Source organism: Syngnathus leptorhynchus, chromosome 2 (genome assembly GCF_054491065.1).
Source record: "Syngnathus leptorhynchus isolate UIUO chromosome 2, UIUO_Slep, whole genome shotgun sequence".
NCBI lineage: Eukaryota > Metazoa > Chordata > Actinopteri > Syngnathiformes > Syngnathidae > Syngnathus > Syngnathus leptorhynchus.
In genome coordinates, this window is record NC_141196.1 from 3385480 (window position 1) to 3407801 (window position 22322).

General features: G+C 45.9%; 4 protein-coding genes across 5 annotated transcripts; 2 read left to right on the top strand and 2 right to left on the bottom strand.

Annotated features, from left to right (window-relative positions):
• Positions 1 to 414: 414 nt before the first annotated feature.
• LOC147060156 (uncharacterized) lies at positions 415 to 3668 on the top strand. Its single transcript, XM_085939613.1, has 11 exons — positions 415 to 724; positions 1151 to 1392; positions 1483 to 1664; positions 1731 to 1877; positions 1943 to 2051; positions 2137 to 2311; positions 2417 to 2558; positions 2639 to 2776; positions 2880 to 2926; positions 3216 to 3286; positions 3369 to 3668. The coding sequence occupies exons 2-11, from the start codon at positions 1291 to 1293 to the stop codon at positions 3477 to 3479; spliced, it is 1224 nt and encodes a 407-aa protein (XP_085795739.1). The 5' UTR covers positions 415 to 724; positions 1151 to 1290; the 3' UTR covers positions 3480 to 3668.
• Positions 3669 to 4609: 941 nt separating this feature from the next.
• Positions 4610 to 8417, top strand: LOC147060157 (uncharacterized). Its single transcript, XM_085939604.1, has 10 exons — positions 4610 to 4785; positions 4862 to 5043; positions 5361 to 5498; positions 5574 to 5697; positions 5773 to 5968; positions 6403 to 6544; positions 6792 to 6944; positions 7013 to 7059; positions 7474 to 7553; positions 7626 to 8417. The coding sequence occupies exons 1-10, from the start codon at positions 4675 to 4677 to the stop codon at positions 7698 to 7700; spliced, it is 1248 nt and encodes a 415-aa protein (XP_085795730.1). The 5' UTR covers positions 4610 to 4674; the 3' UTR covers positions 7701 to 8417.
• A 29-nt stretch (positions 8418 to 8446) lies between these two features.
• otud4 (OTU deubiquitinase 4) lies at positions 8447 to 14795 on the bottom strand. Of its 2 annotated transcripts, none has more exons than XM_085939650.1 (18): positions 14383 to 14795; positions 13886 to 13969; positions 13244 to 13294; positions 13113 to 13159; positions 12951 to 13023; positions 12725 to 12806; positions 12465 to 12649; positions 12294 to 12396; positions 12160 to 12224; positions 11984 to 12084; positions 11537 to 11634; positions 11335 to 11449; positions 11154 to 11268; positions 10288 to 11080; positions 10175 to 10215; positions 9931 to 10081; positions 9263 to 9312; positions 8447 to 8670 (listed from the first exon to the last, which is right to left on the bottom strand). In XM_085939650.1, the coding sequence occupies exons 1-18, from the start codon at positions 14512 to 14514 to the stop codon at positions 8467 to 8469; spliced, it is 2490 nt and encodes an 829-aa protein (XP_085795776.1). In that variant the 5' UTR covers positions 14515 to 14795; the 3' UTR covers positions 8447 to 8466. The 2 variants fall into 2 exon arrangements, with proteins under 2 accessions (XP_085795776.1, XP_085795765.1); XM_085939639.1 differs by having other exon boundaries at positions 9715 to 10081.
• Positions 14796 to 15374: 579 nt separating this feature from the next.
• On the bottom strand, positions 15375 to 19459 carry LOC147060159 (uncharacterized). Its single transcript, XM_085905591.1, has 8 exons — positions 19279 to 19459; positions 19028 to 19219; positions 18480 to 18938; positions 18348 to 18408; positions 18204 to 18256; positions 17685 to 17727; positions 17428 to 17607; positions 15375 to 17162 (listed from the first exon to the last, which is right to left on the bottom strand). Exons 1-8 carry the CDS (start codon positions 19457 to 19459, stop codon positions 16526 to 16528), a joined length of 1806 nt encoding a protein of 601 aa, XP_085761717.1. The 3' UTR covers positions 15375 to 16525.
• Positions 19460 to 22322: the final 2863 nt, after the last annotated feature.

Genomic DNA, 22322 nt, shown 5'->3' on the forward strand with positions numbered 1-22322 from the left:
AAAGCCTTTTGATAAAGATTTGTCTTTCAAGATTCAAGAGTTTTTATTCCAGCAAAGTTTCCCAAAATGTACAGGAAAACATGTTGCTGTAATCGTGACCGTATAAAATAATTGGAACTTGGCTATTAATTAGTTGACAAACAACAAAGTATGAAAAATCGAATTGTTGTTAATTTTCAAAGATTGGTAGACGTCTCGTTTATTTCCACTTGTTGGTTTATCTAATTTAGCCTAATCAGATAATATCAGCAATGTATATATTTTTTTCATTTTTCTCAGATGTGCTAAGATGAGGCCTAAAAACAGCAAAAATACTCTTAACCACTTAACTGTGTGTGAAGACAAGTAACAATAAAACTGGGACTGTTCTACCAAATGTCTTAGTATTCTATATACTTTATAGATGTCTGGACTCTGTAGGAGTGAAAACAACTCTGTTGATTTGTGAAAACCACAATGTCTAATTGTTCTCTCCGTGACAGAGTTGGAATGCAATATGAAACCGGAGTTCCCCGAGAAGAAGCACCAAGAACATTTTAAGTCCACACGGGAAGAACTAATCTGAGATGTGAAACCCTCAACTTTAAACACGTGACATCATGCTAACCATTAGCTCAAAATGCTTCCCCCAAATTATTTTATTATATTTGTCAAGTTCAGCTTCTTTCCACAAAGACTCTCAATTGCACAATGGTTACAGCACCGTGTTAAAAACTCCACTTAGGTAAGTCGGGTTGTTTGTTACCACAATGCAATCTTTTGGAATGCTGTTAACCGACATTTCTGTCTTACCTGTTTTGCTGTTGTAATGTCAGAAATCAGGAAGCTGTGATGTTTAAAAATCTCATCCGTGGCCGTGTGAAAAGACAGCCGAGCATATAAACATCTAATCATAATTTTAATTTTACCATCTTCTCCCTTTTTCAAATCAATTTTTCTGCATGTGTGAAAAGAACCGGTCTGGCAACCACTGGAGCGCAGAACATTTTAGCCGTGTCTTGCAATTTCACTCAACCATAACGTACAAAAAGTCTCCCTCCTTTTCTCAATGTTATTGAAGGGCCAAAAATGTTGCTTTGGAAATCATTTCAACACTGCGACATATGAAGCGGCAAGCAATTTTTTTTTAAAGTTTCACAAATGTGCACAGGTAGAGACAGACACAGTCACCCACTGTTATCAGAATCTCCTCATGCCAGGCCACACCCTTGGACATTGTTCACTGCAATACAAGAAGCTGGCCAGACCAGAGGCAGGAACGTCCGTGACTAAGACCGTCCACTGTTCATCATGTGGTGCCACCTGCTCGTCTTGTCGCTACTCATCTGCAGCTCCCATGCATCCACCTTCCTGAGCGCGGTCCTGATCTATGACCCCTCCGTGAATAATACGGTACGTAACCTCGACCCGGTTGCAACGGAAACCAGCGAAGAGCACTTGAAAACAAACAAAACCTGTTGGAATCACTCGACGTCTACGCAGGTGGTTGTTCGCTCCAAAATGACCTTCCAAAACAGCTGCCCTGAATCCTTTTGGGCATGCCAATCCAAGAACTGCGCCCCAGGTTTATCTCGGGTCTTACTCACCTTTGAAACTAACGGAACGTGTCAATATAACGTAGAAACATATTATGATGTGACCCAGACCTCCAAGTTGGTGCTGCGGTAAGTTGCTCGGATGTGCCGGCCACCTTGAAATAGCAAAAAAAAAAAAAAAGTGTGTTGGTCCAGCCTTTCTGCTCCAGTCGTCCTCCAGTGGATCAACGTCACCAATAACGTGACAGAGGTGGTGGCCATCGCACACGCGCACACCTGGACGAGGTCCGACACCGGCCGGGCAAACGCGTCCCCCCGGGCCAACGTGCTGCCTATTCTCAGGTACAGTAAGACCACCCCTAACGTGGAAGCGCGGCGACTGCCAGATGTTTGCGTGCACCCCGTAGAGTCGCCTCCAACTGCCAGAGGAACGTGACCCTACCCACCTTTGACCCTGACGGAGACGTGGTGAGGTGTCGCTATCAAAACGCAACATCTGTTCTCCAGCTTTCGCCAGTGAGTGACCCTTGAAAACCATCTCAAACTTCTACTCGCAAAACCCTTCAGTGGTGAAAAAGTGCTGACTGCTCCATGTTTCCAGGACTGCAACATGTTTTTCGCCCCAAGCATTGACATCGCGGAAGGTGCGTACGCCGTGCAGGTGATCATGGAGGACTTTCCTCGCCAGAACATCACGCTGTCTTACAACAGTGGGACTAGGAATCTCACAAGCGAGGATGTCCTCAGCCAAATCCCCGTCCAGTTTGTTCTGATAGGTGAGAAAATGGGCACATTTGGACTGTTGCTTTTTTTCAAATTGTGTTGTTCCTCATCGTAGAAGATTGCCGTTAAATGATTCCGTCCGTGTACTAAATGTGTAGTGGGTCCTCGGGCGACGTCCTGCGTGGACGGAGAGTCCCTGCCTGCCTTCCAGCTTCCTACACCAGCCAACGGAGATCATCTGTTCGCCTCAGTCAATCAGACCCTGAAAATCCCCATAAGTTTTTTCGGGAGAGATATTCAGTATGTGTTTGATGAACGTGATACTAGAAATCAGTAGAAGCTTGTGTGATCCATTTTCTGAAGAAGGTTTTATTTTTCAGGAGCCTGCGTGTGCTGTTTAGCGGGCCGTTGGACATGGCAGATGGGATTTTTGAGCTGGTCTGGAGACCTACTGAGAAGGACTTGGGTCAAAGTCACCCAGTCTGCTTTGTCCTCCAAACGGTTGACTTTGGACTGACGTAGGTGTCTTAAGTTCACTTAAGTTCACTTGCAGTCTGCCCATCAGTGACAGCCATCGTCACACACTTAGCATGCTAACGCGCTAATATCGCTCTCCCACAGCACACGTCACTCAGAGATGCGCTGCGTCATTGTGAAGGTTCATCCTGGTGAGTTGTTTCCCCATTCCTTCAATTCTCAAATGTTTTGAGTCCAGGAAATTTGAATAATTTTTTTTTTTTTTACCTAGAGCGAAAATAAAACTTCCTGATGATTTTTTTTTTTTTTCAAGCAGACAGGACGATTTATAATGACACGTTATAATCAGCGCCTGAAAATTTAAGAAGCATGAGTAATTGCTTAATTGTTTTGTCGGGCATTACCTCAATAATTATTTGAAAATCAGATGACATCATCTCCAGCTCGCTGCCAAAAATTAAAAGTCATTTCTGTATTTAGTTGTGGTAATAGTGACGGCAAGGCTCCAGTCGGCATTCCCGTTGTCTGTGGACCAAAGCGACGTAGCGCAGGTCGGTTATTCAGCACCAAGTGTGCGACACACTCAAGTCAATGCTAACACGCTTTTGAGGGCTTCCGTTTTTCGACCCGTAGCTGAAAGCAGAGCTGGTGTTACGAGGACTGCCCTCGGACATCACCCTGAGATTGGTGAGCTTCAGCGAGACCACCACAACAACAACAACACAAACCTCCATTGTGCCCTGAGCAAAGTGGGATTCTGGGGCCTTCACTTTGTCCCAACGACAATTATTTATGTTCATCATTCATACGCATTGTTAGAGCAATTACATTTTTTTTCATAGCGAGTACACACATTCGAGTGCTAAGCATACTTGATGATGTCATTACATCTCACAATTGTGATTAAAGTGTGTTTTGATTTTTTATTTACTTTATTTTACATAATTTAAAAAAAAATTATGTTCGGAAACAGAATCCTGTGCTGAACGCTATCGGGGATGTGGTATCGGAACTTTTTTTTACTACAGATACATCATATTGATGCCTCTGTAGTTTGTGCTGCAAAAATGAGCTCACTAAGCAAAACTTTTTTTTTAAATCCTGATTTTTGAAGAAAATACAATCAGGAAAAAAAAAAGTATCTGTCTTTATTTCTTATTTTATCTGTCTGAAAATGACTTATTTTACACGCACAATAAAGTAACTTTTAAAGAGCCATGATTTTTGCTGTAAAAACTTATTTTAAGACTTCTGAGTGAGACTAATCTCAAAAACACACATGGGCAGACCGGTCTCACCGGCGTTTAATTTTACAAAATAAATGAGCACGTCTTTTCTTGGGACTCCCCCTCCATTAGGCACTATAATTAACCTTTTGTGAAATTTTCTCAAGCTTTTTATTGGCAAGTTAACAGCACGTCTCTAACAATCATAATGACTGCATGCGAGTTTGTGTGTGTGGATTCATTATACAATTTTTTTAGGTGAAAAGACGTCTCTATAAAGTGAAAATTAAACCCAGTCCCATTGACATTTGAGGGGGGGGAAAAAAATCCCCTCTTTGCTTCCCGTCTTACTCGACTTGACACGTGCGCACTCACGGCTAACAACGGGGCACTCTAAAGCTGCCGCAGTGTAGACAGATCACGCTAGCAAAGTGCATGTTGGCAAATTGGAAGATGAGACGAGATATGATGAGCAGCCAGTGCGGCAGTATGTGGGAACAATAGTTTTGTCAATTGCGCAAAAACATTCATGAGCTATCACACTGATGGTAATTACAATGGCAAGCTGCCAAGCCTCACCTTTGCATTCTGCTGGTAAATCAGAACACGCGTCAGTTTTTCCCCCGAGAACAAGTCAGACCGCATAAAGAAGCCGGCGTCAGACGCTCGACTCGTTATCGGGAGTCGTACGAGTTGAGGTCCAGTCGTTCGTCATGCGTTGCTGCTGCCTTTTGGTTTTGTTGCTGCTGGCCTGCAGCTGCCGGGCCTCCAACTACACGGGTTTGGCGTTCACCTACCACCCCCTCATCGGCACGAGCTACACGGTGCGTATTGTGCCTTTCCCGAAGCGTACGTCAATTTCTGCGCTGTCGGATGACATGGCGAGCTTATGCTCCACAGACCGTCATGCGCTACAAGATCGCCTTCCAGGAGTGCCACAACCTCACCTTGCTGAACTGTCCGGTGGAGCTCTGCCCCTTCAACTTGATGTCTGTGGACTTTGTGGACGAGAATATCGGAGAGTGGTGTCAATATGAAGTCACTGTGCATGTGACGGACTCCGAAGCACCTTTTGAACTGAAGTGAGTCTTGAGAGCTTCTCTTTCGGGTTATAGGATATATTTATGGATGCAGAGAAAGAATAAGTTAACCACGCTACGATCTGAATTGACTAACATCTTGGGGATTTAGGTACCAGGCTGAAAAAAAAACCCACAGATAGATCCTCTGTCTCTCTCGCCGCCCCCCCGCGGTTTTCTATTGGCTCCATTTCTAAACAATCCTAAACCAGGGTTATCTTGTTTCCAAATCTTCCAGTCAGTGCTGTCCCCATTGATGATCTTCCTGATTCTATCCATCCCAAATCCACTCAAGGACGAATTTTCTTTGGTTCTTACAGTTTCGAAGGCATCAACTGGATCGACAATGTCAACAATATCACGAAAGTGTCCACCATGATAGAGTTAGACCTGAGGAACAGGTCCGACACAGGTCGGCCAAATTCGTCTCCCCGGACCACCATGATTCCCGTCTACAGGTACGACCACCCTGACATTGACATGCGGGCGCCATGGCAACCAGCCTCCAAAGAATGTTTGTGTCAATCCCAAAGGGTCCCCTCCAACTGCGACACACATATAAAGCTGCCCATGTATGACACAGATGGAGATAAAGTCATCTGCGATGATTTCTATGGGTCCTCTACAATCTTCAGCAAAATTTTACATTACACTGGCGTAAGTGACCCTCGCCGCCTCAATACAACACCCTCCTCAAGCCCAAGCCTAGTGCTGACTGCTCCTTCTTTGCAGTACTGTAGTTTCTACTATGACCCCATCTATGAACCCAAGATCAACACCACCAGCGTGGAGGGAGCGTACGCTGTAGAGCTGATCATGAGGGATTACCCACACAATGACTTGCTTCTAACTGACTCAAATGGGTTTGTGACATTTCACCCATTTACGGATAACCTCAGCCTGGTCCCAGTGCAATTTGTTCTGAAAGGTGAGAAAGTGTTCACGTTTGGATTTGACTCATCTTGTCCAGTCTCAGTGAAAATGTGGGGAGAGTCAAAAATGCATGAGCTGACGATATCCAAAATACTGGTGTTATTGTTTTGTATTGTCAGTTGGCGGGAGTGGCAATGAGTAGAGCTACGTGATTTATCGATTTTCTGGGCATTAAGCTTTTTTTTTTTTTTTTTTTTTTTTTACTGTTGGGGAGTCAGAGAGTGACGGTAAGACAGAAAGTCCTGTCCAGCATCAACAAAATTGTATTGCGAGTATTAGCTTTGCAAAACAAACCAATCACGACTGGCTATGCTAGGTTGGTAGCATGGCTTATTTGTGAGAAAGTGGTTTGATAATGCTAAATATTACCGTTTCAAGTGTTTTTGTAATGTGTGTAACCTTTCCCCTGTGTGAATTTGAAATTTTCAGTGGATCCACCTTTGGAGTCGTGCCAAGTAAGGGATATGATACCCGGCTTTGTGTTTCCTACACCTGAAGATGAAACTCACCTTCACGCCTTTGTAAACCATACGCTGAACATTAACATTCATGCAAAGGCGTTAAGATCAAGGTAGGCATTTAAAAATAATTGAATACCACCAAAACAATCATGCAGGACTGAAAGTGCCAAAATGAAATCAATAAATACACCATGAAATATTGAATTAAAAAGCTCATTAATTAGTTCGATATTTTATTTATAAATTGGATATGGCATTTATTAAATGAAACAAATAAATGATGAAATATTGAAATGCATGATTCAAAAATTGTCTCATTATTATTTTTTATTTATGAATTCAATCAATGTTTGATAGCATCAAACAAGTGCTATTCAGCGGGCCGGCTGGCATAGAGAAGACGGATTTGAACGGCGGCCACTTTGTTTTGTCCTGGATACCGACTGAAGAAGATTCGGGCTTACGTCACGCCATCTGCTTTGTTGTCGAATCGATTCTAGATGACGAACGGTACGTATATATTTGCTCATTGGCACACCCGCCATTTATACTAACATGTCAATCCTGCCGTCCCACAGCAAAATTCACTCGGAGATGCGCTGCGTCTTCGTAGCAGTTGACCACTGTGAGTCAAACCTCTTCTCTCTTGTATATAATAATAATAATAATAATAATAATTATTATTATTATTATTATTATTAATAATAATAATAATAATAATAAACAGACTTGACATCACCACGTGGCAGTGGCAGGTCTATCGTCCTCATTTCAAAATGTTAGCAAGCTAGCTAGCTCGCTCATTTGGTCCTCATTTCAAAATGTTAGCAAGCTAGCTAGCTAACTCATTTGAATTCTGCCTGCTCTTAAAATTCATTGGCGGGCATTTATAATTCTGAAGGACCTTTTGGAGATTAGACATGGCAACAACAGGTTGAAATGTTGATAGGTGGGGGGGAAAAAAAACAACAACTCACCACTGCCACTTGGTACTTCCAGGCCACCCGATTTAAAAATGAGCGACTTTTTCCCTCTTTAGTGTATTTTGCCCTGGATGCCAGATTTAAGGTCCAAAGCCACGATACGTTCAACCTCATCCAAAAATACGGTTTACCGGCGGTAAGTAGTCTACACGTCACATACACGACACGTTATTATCCACAGTTTTAAGTGTCTTGTTTTGTCCTGCAGTTGAAAGAGGAGCTGATTAAGCGAGGACTGCCCAATGACATCCAAGTGACAATGAAGGAGAAGATTTATCATTAAGTAATGATTTATATATTAATAAAAATCAGGACAAAATATCGTCCTGTACGAGACTTTTATGGCGTGAGGGAGACGAGATGTAACGATAATGCCGGTCACATAACGATACCGGTAACTAAATCTGTTTCGTTGACGAATAAAATCGGAACTAAATGTAATTTACAAAATAAGATTAGGCTAAAATGTCTTTTTCATTGACCAAAACGAGGTGTGACGGGTTGTATTTTATTTATACTGTTGGTAAAATGTTCGCGAAAATAATTTGTCTTTCACAATTGAATGAATGAGCTGCGACTTATGCAGTTTCAAAAAGCAGTTAAAATATTTGTGATATAGTATCAGACTTGTATTATTTTTTTCTGAAGTGTACTAAATATGATTTGGTTTTTTTTAAGCACCTTGTTAGTTTTCTCCGTGATAGCGCGTATTTGCTTAGGGCTTCCGATTACCTTGTAACAACTTCCGTGTTACAGGTCAGGTTACTCTTAGTTAACCAGTCATTAGGCGTGTACATAAGGTAGCAATATCTTTGTTTGACTATCTACTTTTGGAATTCAATAGTCAAGGCTCATTAAAATAATGGCCATATTTGATTTGCTGCACAACCAGTTAGGGCAGTGCAGATGCAGCACGCCCTCAACGAGGCCTGGAGCAATTTGATTTCACTGTTGATTTTTTTTATTGTCTCTCTTCAAAATATATGTGAATAATAATAATAAAAAACCAACAAGTGATAAGTTGCAGTTTCAACATCTTTATTGGTGCATCAGAAGTAGTTGCCCGGTTCCCGCCCACGTCTCCTCCTGTAGCCTCCTCGCCCACCTGGTCTTCGTCCTCTGTTGTTTCTGCTCGGCCCCAGCCGCAAAATGGCCGACTCGTCGATTTCATCAGTGTTGCAGCCCACTGACGGGTGATGATGAGGCGCCCTGTGACCCCCAGGAGGGATGTGGGCCAAAGAGGCTGCTCTTCCCTTCCCGAAAAATCAAAAAGGAAATGTTAAAAAAAAGTGGCTGGGACAAGGGAAATCTTTCATTGGTATAACTGCACAATTTCCCCATTTATTTTTAAGATATTAACGTACTAACCAAAAAAATTGTTATTGATTGTTGGTTGAATTTGTCATTTGCTATATTGTTTGGCTGTATTTAACTTTATTGGACATGTCTTTTAGAGTTTTAAATTTTTGTGCTATATATAGTCATAATATTTTTTATATTTAATGATCAACCGACAGAATTACGTCGAGAGCTATTTAATGTTTTTAAAAAGAAATTGCATAAAATGTTCGATAACCACTGCACGATTAGGCTATTAGACTACAAAGTTAAATTACAGGACATTATTAGTGTGCAAAAAAAATCTCTAAAATCAAAATATATTAAAAAAAAAACAAATACAAATATACAGCACATTGGTTAAAAAAAAAAAAAAACAATGCCTGAATTTCCTGCCACTTCCCCAACAACAACCCACTTTTCTCAATAGCTTCCCCACCACACCATCTACACAGAGAAAGAAAAGCCCTTCAGACCATAAAAAGGAGATACAAGAAGATACAGTACCAGTGCTGGGGAGATGTCAGGCCGCGGCATCGCATTCATGCCATTGTCTCCTGAAAACATCGGAAAAACTCTTGTAACGTACACGTCGCGTGCGTCGACACGAACTTAAAATACAGTTTCAATCAGGTGAAATTTCAGAATGAACCTACAATGCACTAGATCCTTCACACATGAACTTCAGTTGGCTTTCTTCAAAGCTGCTGATTAAGTTCACCTGGAAAGGTTCCAGTGCCATTTTAGGTTCCTCGTGAAACTTCATCCAAAAGCACAATTCAGTGGTGCCTTGAGCTGGGTGGACCACGCGGGTATCTCAAAACATCTTATTGCACATAAATGAGCTGAAATATAATTCATCCGTTTCGGCCGATATATATATATTGTTTTTTTCTGGTGAGACAAAATCAGCAACCTGTCGCGATGTAAACAAGAAAAACTGTCGAGTATGTTGATACCCATATTATATGCGAGTGCCGCGTTGACCGGGATAGCATGCAGGGAGCCTCTGTGGAGCGCATTGGCGTGGGGGTCCTGAGGGTACGACGGCAACGCGGCACACTGTGGAGTCTGCGTGCCGAATCCCGCCGCCGGATGTTGTTGCCACGGCAACGCCTGGTACGCCGGTCTGTGGGGTGCAGGCCACGCGTCACCACAGGCGTTAGCGGGCTCACCTGGTTGCACGGGAACCGCTGCGGAGGGACACGTGGGCTGGAGGGGGGCTTCGGGAGGGCAGTGGGGCATCTGGACTCGGGGCTGCATGATGTGGGCCTGCTGGAGGGGGAGCAGGTACAGGTAGGGCATGTAGAAGGGCCAGGTGTACGCCTAAAGCACAACAATGAACATCTGAATCATTTCGACGTAACGTGGGCTCGTGATTGCCAACGTGCCACATGCGTGATGTCGCTGCTGCTTTACCTTCACACCCAAGTTGAAGAAAAACCTCAAGACGTTGACATCTGTGGAAGGAAAATCATCCATCAGCGGGATTTACACGATGTGCTTCGATACTTGATTTGGGCATTTCTCACCCTGGGGGAGGTCTTCTCCCGAAGTGCGGAGAGAAAACTTTGGAGCTGGCAGCACATTGCCGTTCTCTCCTTGGGGGAAGCCGGGGTACAGGGGATCCTGGTAGAGGTGGTGCACCAGGATGCCTCCGGGGAGTGTCGGGGGTTGTCCGAGCGGGAAGGGAGAAGTGGGCAAAAGCTGGGGGGAGCCGGAGGAGGGAGCCAGCAAGGCCTCGTGAGCTGGTGAATTCTCACTGGGATTCTGGAGGAGTGTCGGGCTGATGGGGGGAGAGGGAGTAGGCCGCGATTGGACCTGAAGGTCTTGGCTGGGAAGGGGATCCCACGTTTTGCTGTTGACATCCGCCACCCGATCCTTCAATTCTTGAGCAACCGTCGGGTCCATCGTTGCACTGCCCTGGTTGTGGACCACCGACACACTCCCGGCGTCTCCGGCATCCGGACATTTAACTGGAAAGACAGAGAGGTCCCACGTCTTACGTGGCCTCTGAGCTGAAGGTCGGAGGGCATCGGTGACTTGTGGAACAGGAGGCACCGGTGACGAGGAGCTCGGGTATACTGGAGGACTGGGTGAAGATAGACGGGGGACAAAGGCCCTCGTGCCACCTGGACACGGTGCGATGGGAGCTATGAACGTGGGAGCTGGCAAGCTCGTGGGTGCGGGAGGGGGAACATTTGAGGACACCGGGGAAGGAGGGAGAGACGAGGGAGACGAGTCACCCATGTGAAGAGGCTCAGGGGTGATCTTCTGTGTTTCCGCAGCAGAGAGAGAACGCGTGCCAACAACTTCAAGTGGACTCTGAAGAAGACAAAATGTATTCATTTCATTCTGTGGACAAATGGAGAGAACGACCGACGAGTGGATTCCTAACCCTAAGAGCCGGGAAGCTGAGCTCATCCTGGAGATGGAGCTCCACCTGCTCCTCCTCTTTGGTCAAATGCTCCCCCTTGGTCATACCAAATGACAAAGTGTCTGCTGAGCTCCTCCTGAAGAACACCACCAATTTGGAACAACGCTGTGACCAAATGAAGCAGGTCAATCTCCGCACTTACCTGTAGCGTCTTAGATCCTCATGCGGCGCTCGTGACTTCACGACTGCACGTCCGCTTGAGCCCACTCTGAAACCAGAGGACTTTGATCCGGACTTGCCAGAGCCCCGAGGCCCTTCTGGAAGACAAAGCACGCCTCATCCATAACATGGACATTACATCAGAGGAAAGTTCATTTTGCAAGATTGTCAAACACGCCAATTACCTTGCTGTCCGTTGCAGATTCTCCTCTCCCGACGGTGGACGGGGCTCCATTCCGGACTCTCTGACGTGACTGGTCGCAGGCTCCACAGAGGAACGCGTCTGCAGTCACGCATGTGCAGCAGTTAGCGTGACTGATCGTATACGGTGGCGTTCAGAGATACGAATTTTGAGGAACAGGCAATCGTTAGCTTAATGCTAACAAACAATGCACAACACTATAGATTCTATCAGTGTTGTGGTGTTCGTAAACTTTAAGCGAGAGATATTTGAATATACAAACAATGGAGCAACACAAACAGAAAATATAACTATTCAATATTTATTAATACTGAGAAAATAAATAGATTAAAAAAAAAAATCAAATAGGTAAAATCACAGGTGAATATTTGAGGAGCATAATGGTGATAGTAAAAGTGAGTTTGCAGTTTGTGTAATATGTGTTACGTACAGTTGGCCTTCTTCTTCCGTGTAAATAGTCACCAGGCCGTCGTCGGGCGGGATTTCCTCAATGGTGGCGTTGTAGCTCTGCTCACTTCCATCCAGCCACACCTACAGTCATTGAGCAGCAATCAGTACGTGCGCATATTTAAAAGAAAAAAATGCAAACTTTAAAATGCGCAAGACCTGACATCGTTGACCGACGGTATATTGCATCCCGGCAGCCATGCAGTAATCCTGCTTGAGTTGAGCTGAAAAGACGGGAGACTTGATGAGTGCGGGTGGATTTAAACGGGAGGGAACCTCTTTCCCTGCTTCACCTTTCTTGGACTTGTGCCACACATCATATGCAACATTTCGGTAAAGATTCTCGCTCAGTGAACGGCGCACACTCTCTGGCAACGTATGGCCGCGACCCCGCCCCTGTACTCACACAAAAAGGCATTGTGGGATTTACAGAAGCCTAAAAAAAATAGGGTTAACTGCGTTACCCTCGTCCGGCTGTTGTTGCTCCTGAACAAGTTCTCCGCTTCCGAGTCGGAGTCGTCGCTGCTGAGGCTCGGCGCCATACTGTCGTCGCTCAGCCGCTCGCTGGTTCGGCTTCTCGACTGACAGGAAGTCACGGTGTGCCGGCTCAGTTGGAAGACGTCGGCGTACAGCAGCTCGTACAGGATGGCTGCAGCGTAAACACACAAATCTTCCCTTACTCCAGAAAACCATATTTTGGGAAGCCACTTGGAACTCGACTCACACTGGCAGAGCGCAGCATTCTTTATATGGCTGATGGGATAAACGCTGTCGTAGTGATTTCCATTCAGAAAAATTAGCTGGATCTGAAAAGGAGAAAAAATTGACATGCATGGTTAAAAAAAAAAAAACAGATTATGAGGTGTGGAAAGTCAAGGTGATGCGATTCATGGAGTGAACAGAAAATAAAAAAAAAATCCATCAAATGGAGCCATGTGTGGGATGCAGACCTTCTCCTTGAACTTGTTGCCTGTGATATCCACCGGGGATTTGCCAGGCTCTTGAAAGATCACAAAATCCCTCCTGTGCACACACAAATGGTTCAAATCTTGAATGAGCTGAAAAGCGGAGCACACACACACACACACACACACACAAAAACTTGGGCTTACTTGAACATGACGGCCAGCGCGTTCATCTCCACTTCACCTGCCCACTGCTGCAAAAACAACTAACTGTTAGCTTTAGCTCAGACAAAAGCTAACAGGTGTTCAAGTGTGTTGCGAGTCCACAGAGGTCTCACCTGCGGGTCCTGAAGCTGCTGCAGGTACTCTTCAAAATCACCTTCAATGAACTTCACACACAATTGAAAAAGTTTCAGCAGCAATGCAAACGCCATCAAACGTGCCAACTTTCAGGCGCAATATATCTGACCTTGCTTTTTAATGTGTTATATTTCATTCAGCACAGTGTTGATATTCAAAAGTATCAATGACCAAAAGTGTCAAAATTGAAGAAATGTTAAGGTTGAAAGTCGAGCGAAATCAATTCCAGAATAATGGATTGATTGGTCCTCCATACATACTTGGAGAGATTATCAATTTTTTGTAGAAACAGGCTGCAAAACATCTTTGAATACAGCGCCATCTATTGGAGTGGACGAATTACTGCCAGCCCCAATGCAAAAAAAAAAAAAAAAAGGAACACCACAAAGCAGCAAATAGCAATATCTCCCCCATGTCACCTGCCTTGCTGCTCAGGCCAAAAGGACCACACGCAGCGCAAAATTAATAAATCAGCATTTCATTAAAAAAAATACAACTGCAGTCAATGCCAAAATCCAGAAACAAAACTATTTCCTGACTCGTTTGCTGTTAAGACAAAAGTGACATATTAAACAATATGAGGGAGTTTTTGGTTTTGCAGAAACCTAATGTGCACTTACTGCCTCATAGCTCTCTCTATGTTGCCTTAGGAAGCAAACGCACTGGCTGCGAACTTGTAAGTGAAGACTTTGGGAGTGAAGAACCTGCAACAAGAGCATCCATCAGCACTTATAAGAGCGTACAACAAATAGGTCAAATTAGTTTTTTTTTTCCTTTGTATTTATTGAAGAACAACCCAATTGTTTAAGATAAATGGGGTGTAAAAAAATGACGGTCAGGTCCAGAATAGCGCTATATAAAATCTGATGCATTCTATTTTCTTGGGTCAGAGCATTGTGACGGGCTGGGGGGGGGCTGTCACCATAGCAACACATTTGCTAAAATATTTTCAGAGGTACCTTAAAAAGTCTGGGTTGAACTTTTTCCGGGCAAATCAAAATAAAGACTAAACGTTAAAATTAAATGAGCAATATGAATACGCTCTGCTTAATGACAGTTAATGACGTCACACGAGTTAAACTACAGACATGGAAATTGTTTGTCACATTGTATCTACCTGTTCGGCCACGGCACGAAACAAGCACGACCCGTCCTTGGCGACCCGTTTCCGATGCAGTCCGATGGTGGCCAAGTAGTCGTCCATAAGTGTCTCTTCCTCGCTCGCTCGCATATTCCCAACACGGCTCATGCTAACTCAACTTAGCGCTGGTATTTTAAGCAACCTGAAACGCACTAAAGACAAGCACTCGCCATCGACCCAACAATCAGGTGACGCGTCCCGTATGACGGCGTTTTAGTTTCGTTTCCGAGGAAGGTCTACTCTTCCTACTCCGCCTGCTCCTAATCTAGATCCCTAGATTCTAGACAGTCATGAAAGTGAAAGTAAACTTTTCTTTTGACAGGCGCTCGCTCGACGTCGTCAATATAATCATTTAAAAAGCGCACCACTTCCGTGTTCCGGCCACTCATTTCCCGCCAAACGCAACACCCGGAAGTCATGCTACCAATAAACACGCGAGGAGAATGCATCGTCGATACATTGATTGGCTGTCTGGACAAAATGATCGTCAAGTCTTTTTCATTTGGATGATTACGTAATAAATCAAACACTGTCCCTGCTAACCTTGTGACAATAAACGCAACATGATAATGGCCGTTTTCAGAGATGGATTAAGTCACATAAATCCCCCAGTGAAGGCCTAGGTACCAAAGGCATGGCTTTCTCCTGCCCCTCTTCCCTTGCTTCCTCCCATCCTCCTCCTTTCATTTAGTGAAATCTAATAATGACCTGTTTGTAAAGCTCCCTCGGCTACAACAGGCCAGGTTACCGTGGCAACCAGAAGGGGGGGGAGACAGTGGGGCAGGGCCCATGGCGATTGACACTCATCCTCCCACTTGTTTGTGTGTGTGCGCAGTGAGGACTGTGACCTTCATGGCTCTGACTTATTTATTAATTTCCGACCTCTCGTCATACTTTGTGATGATGGTCATGATCAGAAAAGGAACCAACGAAGGCGTCATTTGTGAAATGAAACTTTATTGATCAAGCAGAAGCAAACAGGATTCAGCAGAATAGACCACAGCGACCTTCTTCACCGAGATCCATCTCTGACTCTTGCTGAATCTGTGAGCTTATTTGTAACAAGACAATCAATCGACAGTCGCTGGTCAAACTGTCTCGGAAAACAATCTCGGTATGCGATATACGTATATAAAAAAAAATGGCGCAAATCTTATGATGAGTCTTTTTTTTTTTTGCATCAGCAAGCCAACAAAGTGCACATGGATGGCTATATACAACAGAAAGATCAGAAAGAGCATCTTTGTCCTTCAGAACCTCCATGAACACAACTACAATGCAAGCAAACCAAGATAAGTAACACACAAAAAGGAAACAAAACATACTGCAGCATTGATTTCGAACTGGTTTGGCAAAAAAAAACAAAAAAAAAACAGACTGATACATTTTCATGCAGATAATTTGGGCAATCATCACGTTAATTAGGGATGCTCCAATAGAACTTTTTTCCAGATTCCATGCAAGTACTTGTCGATAGAAAGTACAGATGATTAAAATTTGTATTATTTTAACCAATTTTTCATTGGTCTAATTTAAATATGACTCCTTTTAGATAAACAATCTGAAATTTTAACATCCAACTGCAAGTTTTTCTTGCTGCACTTCAAATAAATGAAGTTATTTCGTGTCTTGTTCGAACACTAGGGGCCCTATAGCAAAGACAAAGATGAATGTAGTCGAGTGCAACTCTATTGCATTATGGGCAATATTATTTCCCCATTGCCAAGGTATATTGGAGCATCCCTAACATGAATCGCCGTTAGCTGCTAGCTAAACCAAAATTTTGAGGGTGCTAATGACCTCGAGGTAATATTTACAGTTTTGGTCCGATGATAATGGCTGTCATCATCCATCACGTTGTAAATTCACCCAAAAACTTGACGAAGCCGGCAGTTTCTGAAGGACAACACGTACTGAATAGTAATAATAATTCAAGATAAGAAAAGGAGTCAAGTGCTTTACGAGCTAGCACTTCGATCATGAGCGAAAAACAGGCGGCGGGGACTGCGCCGCCGCTGCCGCCGTTCAGCGTGTCGGTTTTGGACATTCTCAAATGGGGAGGCGGGAGCGTTACATCCATCGTGAGCGAAAGATGAGGACAGAGGAGAAAAGAAGACATTCATAAAGATGTCAAGCCAAGGTAGCCGAGGAAAGAATGTTTGTTGGAAGAGGAGGAAGAGGAGGAAGAGGAAGAGGAGGGAGCGGACGGAGGCTTCAGCGAGAGGAGAGTCGTGATGGGCACGAGAGGAGACAAATCCCTCCACCCTGCTAGCTCACATAGCGAGGCCTGAAGAGGAAGATGAGGAGAGGATGAAGATGAGGAGGGCACGTTGGTGTGCAGCCGCCGAACGTGTTTGCTGGGATTGTCCGCGTGCACGTAGGAGCGGTGCGTGTGCACGTTGCCGGGGGCGCTGGCGGCGGCCACGTTGGCGTTGGCTCCGTGCTTGACCTTGCAGTGCAGGCGCAGGCTGTCCCGCCGCTTGGCGCTGTACGGGCAAAGGTGGCAGGTGAAGGGTCGCTCGCCCGTGTGCACGCGTACGTGCTCCACCAGCTTGTTGGCGGTGCGCGTCAGGTGGCCGCAACGCTCGCAACGGTACTGGTTGCCTTGGCGATGACCCTGGAAGTGAACCAGCAGCTCCGGTTGCCCGGGAAACGACCTCTGGCAGATGCGGCAGCGATGCTCCGAGGTGCTCGTCTCCGGCGGGGTTGCCGTGGCAACTGTGGGCGCGCTGCCGGCGGGAAGGGTGAGGGGGCATCTGGCGGGGGTGGAGGTGAAGCGCGGCGGTTAGCGCCGCGCGCAGTCGTTGATGCAGTCACACATTTGGCGCTAGCAACTTTTTTGCCCCCGTAAAGCACCGTGGCAGCAAATTTAGCTTCAGTTGGTTGAAATACTCGGAAACCTTCAGCACCTTTTGAAATAACCCAAATGCTAAAAGGCACACTTTGTTTCCCCTAAATGACAAACTAGAAAGCTGCAGCGGGCACGATAGAAAACAAAATTTGGGGAGTTAAGAGTTTCACCTGGTTGGTCTGCCCAACACGTGTTTGTCGGCGTGCGCCCTCATGGCCGCCTCCTGATTGGTGGAGTGGTCGCACACGCAGCAGCGCAGTGAAAAGGATCCACGCTCCTGCCGCCGATGCTCCGTCATGTGAGATCGGAAAAGGAGGCGCCCGTCGGTCTCGAAGCCGCACACGTGACACCTGACCACAGGGGAGGAAGGTCCTTTGTGTCCGTGGCGACGGCAAAGCTAGCTTCTCGGTGGATGAGGACAACTCACCTGTAGAAGAAGCTCGCACTTCCTGGTGGGTTGCTTGGGGTGCCTGTCAGAGACATAAATCAACAAATATCAATATGAAGAATGACAGGCAAAACAATGAAAGTTTTTTCACTAGATGGCCACTAGGGGGCACTAATAGCAAATAACAGGCAAAGAGTTTGGAATTTTTCAGATTATGGATAAATAGAGAAAAAAAGTGTTATGTTTGAGACTGTTTGAGCTTTATGTGTGTATTCGTGATTTCTTTATACTGCCCTCTAGTGGCTAAGTTGCAGAATTTACAGTGGATTTACTCATGATACCGATACAGTTTATACATTTAATTCAATTAATTACTCAATTACTGATATATGCGACACACATGGTAGGCTCACAAAAGAAGCATGAAAACACGCCAGCATGCTGCTATGAGTTGACGCTACAGTTTGTAAATATACAATTAATAATAATAACAACAGAGGGCGCCATAATGAAATTTTGCTAATGGTTCCAGGGAAGTTCTGATTGTGTGTTTCATACCATATGCAGACTCCAAGGGAGAGGACCAAGCTGGCTCCACCTTCAGGACAGGACTACATGTGACACAAAGACATGGACACACTACTTAGGAGAAGTAGAAGAAGAAGAAGAAGAAGAAGAAGAAGAGAGTAGCAGGACACACACTTGCTCCTGGCAGGGGGGCTGGTCCTCAGCGTAAGCACACTGCCGGACTTAGCGACCCGCTCTGGAGGGCGGCAGAAGCGGTAGGTGAACATGATACTTGACGTGACAAAAGTAAACGGTGCTATGTGATACCTGAGAGCTGTTGCAGTAACGTGGACGCCAGGTTGACGGACATGTCCTGCCATAGGGCCGCCCGCAGGCACTGCTCCGCCATTTTGGCTCCGGAACACAATTGGTCTCCAAAGAATTGCTGTTCCTCCGCCGCGACCCCTGAAAATAACCTGGGTCGGGTCTCCTCCTCCATTTTCCCTCTGAGGAGAATCTGCTCCGCCAGGTTGTCAGCGGAGATTTCCTCCCCTTCCTGTTTGACACCAAGCGGAACGTTGGGAACATCGGCGTCCAGATGTGGATCTTCCGTCTCCTCCACTCCGCCGTGTTCCGTTTTCACGGCCAGAAGACAGTGACCTCCATCGCCTCGGAGATCTCCTATTGGTCCGTCACGGATGACGCTTGACATCCTCTGCGTTTCGATTTCCATGGACTCCTCTTCCTCCTTGACTTTCACGTCGGGCCGGGTCAGGAGCTGACTCTCTGCCATTTAAAAACATGATTTGCTCATCTTCTCTATCTATCAACAAACGACTTAATCCATTTCTTCGTACAAACGGAGGTGCACAAACCTGCCAGTTTCCTGAGCAAGTCTGAAGCCAGCGTGTCAGTGGCGGCATCCCCTTCAGGTGTGTGCGTGAGCGAGGGTGGGTCAGGACTGGCTCCGGGACCATCGGGGGACAGAGCCAGGCCCGGCTCCTCCTGCTGTCCCCCTCGTCCCTCGGCTCGACCCCCAGGGAGAACCTGAGCCTTCTGAGTAGCCTCTGAAGACACACACAGACATAAGACCGACGCCTCGTTTGTGCGCGTGTGTTTTAACCACCTGACATCCTAATGAGAAGGTCAGACGCCATCTTGGTGCTGACATCAGGGCTGAAGAGAGAGGTGGCTGCCAGGAAGGGGCTCGAACCCGCCGCGCGCGACTCCGCGTGAGCCGCCCGAGTGTGTCGACCGGCCGCGTCCGAAGGAGGAGCAGGCTGTAACACGCTCGGCCCACGCTTCATTTTCCAGCGACGAGTAAGAGAGTCACACTCAGAAGAGAGGCGAGCGATACGAGAGGAGGGATGCTAAAATAAGACGTGAAGGTTCTTGGCCACTCGGAGGAGAGGAGAGCATGATGCAAATCTCACTCCTCTGACAGATTGTGACCTGTGAGCGAAGGATGAAGGCAAAACAAGAGACAAGACGGAAGGTGGATGACGAGCATGACAAGAAATAAAACACCATCAAAGTGAATCTCTAATTAGGCAATGATTGAATGGATAAGGCCCGATAATGTCATAATCTCATCGCCATGGTAACAGGCTCCAGCATCTCCTGCCATGACCTTACTGGCAGAAATCAATCGTGATCATGGGGGTTAAAATATATCGATGAATCGACGCATCGCAATAGCTCCACGAGGCTTTCATTTGACAGTATTGAGTGAATTTCTACACAACTGTCACGTTTATGACTTTTGTCAGTTATTCTGCAAATTTGTATCTTCAGATACAATAATTGTTGACAAGTATGCTAATTGTATTTACCAAATCATAAGCAAATCATTTAAATTCACATATATTTGCAACCTTGACAATCGAATGGAATCAGGCCAAAAACATTGTTTTTACTGTTAAATACATTTTTAAATCTCAAAAAAATAGTCCACACATGGCAATCTAAAGTGGTGGAAAAAAAAACATAAAAAAAGATGACGAGAATCTCCAAGTGGAATCGTTATCCAGTCAAATTGTTGCAAAGTATAAATATGTCAATAATAATCGAACAATAAATCGGTCCACTCTGACACCACAAGACCCGATTCGCTCCAGCCTCTCGACTCATTCATGCCTCACGGGAGTCTGGAAATGACCGTGACCCCGTTCCTCCCTGCTCGGTACCGTTCGGACGGTCGCTGTCCGAACCTTTCGGACGTAGCCAGAGTTCTAAAGCACTCGCTCGTCCCCTTTCACGTCGCAACATGGCTGACACACCGAGTCACAAAGTCAATTCCCGGCGTGGGAGGACGGTGCGCCAATTCAGTACCAACGAAGCGGGGGAAATTGTTCCGTTTCAGCTGGTACCGGGAAGCAGGGCAGGTGTCAAGAGTCCAGTCGCCCCCTCCCTCCTCCCTCCCTCCTCCCTCTCTCTCTCTCTCTCTCCATCACGCCCCTGCAACATGGCTGAGCGGAACTCGACCTCACGAGACCTCTGAAGTCATCCACTCGGGTCATTTAGCGTCGACAACCCGCCCTGGGACGACCAGACGACGCCTCGTCGCCGGCTCCCCTTCCCCGCTAACCCTCGGAGACTTACCGGTGCCGGGAGGGCAGGTGGCGGCGGTGGTTGAGATGGTGCAGTCCGGGGCAGAGCCTATATATAGACCGCACATTTTACTGGCGGTAAATTGGCTCTTTTTTTTTTTTGCCCCCCTCTTGCGTCGACCCCCGGGCTTGCTCCGCCACTTTCCGACAGTGCCAGTGGAGGGAGGGAGGGGGGCGAGGGGAGGAGTGAGGCGAAAGCCGCGCGGAGATGTCTTTTTCCAGGCCGAGAGGAGGATGACGGGTCGGTCACTGAGCAGGGCAGATGGAGGTTTCCGCCTCTTTTCTCCCTCTCTCTCTTTATCTCTCTCTCTCCCTCTCTCTCGTTCACACGCGTGAGCGTGCGCGCGCGCGCGAAAGGGACGCAGTGAGTCCGTCCACGCGCCGAGCTAACACGGGCACACGCAAGGTGAACATTTGTCCATTTGAACAGAACAACACAGTCAACACTATGAAGAGCGTTTGAAAATATCTGAACTTTGTATTCGTTGTCAAAAAAGGTTCTGTATTTTTTTATTTTTTTGTTCAACTTGAGCAAAATAAGTAAACAGTTAAACCAACCTCATATGAGAGAAGCAAGATATTCCCAGGCAACCCCAAGTAGACTGGTTATCTGGTCTCATTGGAAACGGCCCTTTTTGTTCAAAATGGCGCCCGGGGTAATGTTTTTTTTTTTTTTAATTTGGTACCGGAATCATGAATAAAGTGAGAATTTTATCACCCGGGGAGCACGGCGACTGAAATGTGTCAAGGGCTGGGCCCAATTTTGACACCTGGAAGACGATTTGAAGTTTGGCCTTGTACTAAGTCTGCATCATAGTATATCATAAAACTTGTGAAAGCAATGCAGTGACACAAAATTTGGTGGACTTTGCAACTTCATGGCAATGGCATATAGTGGGGCAGGCACGTCGACTGCTGTAATGCCCAGCCTGAGCCTCTAGAGGGAGACAAACAACAGTAACGTGACACACATGCAACCACCAGCGTCTTCAACGTGAGAGAACCACCAGCACCGGCAAGTGTCACCTTTTATTTTACTGCATCAATCAAATATATGTTGAATTTGAATCTAGGGTCATCGGTGACGCACCTATGACATCTCCACCTGATATTCCACGTAACATCTTTCATGCCGTCTGGTGTCCGTAGTGTGTTTTCCAGCTCCAAACGATAGAGGCTGATTCAAGCCAGCCCCCAAAAGTGTAAGAACTGAACCAGAATGTCTTACATAATTTCCCATGGCACACTTTTATGATATCTTAAAGAAAACAAATGTGGTTGGGAATCAAGCGCACTACAACCCTGCATGTGGCACTGGATTGGACTTGTGATCTCAGAGGGAGGAGGAGGGGGGTTGCCTCTGTTCAAATGCTCCGGAGATCCTGTAGGGAGGTGGCTGCAGCTGGTGTACATCCTGTTGGTGTGTTGAATGAGGGGTGGGGGCGGGGGGGGGGGTCTTAATCCTGTAGAACTATAGAACCTCGAGACAACACTTAAGACAAAAATCTATCCAGTGTTTTACTCGAACCTTTCTTGAGTGTTGGGCCAACCTGCTTGTTCA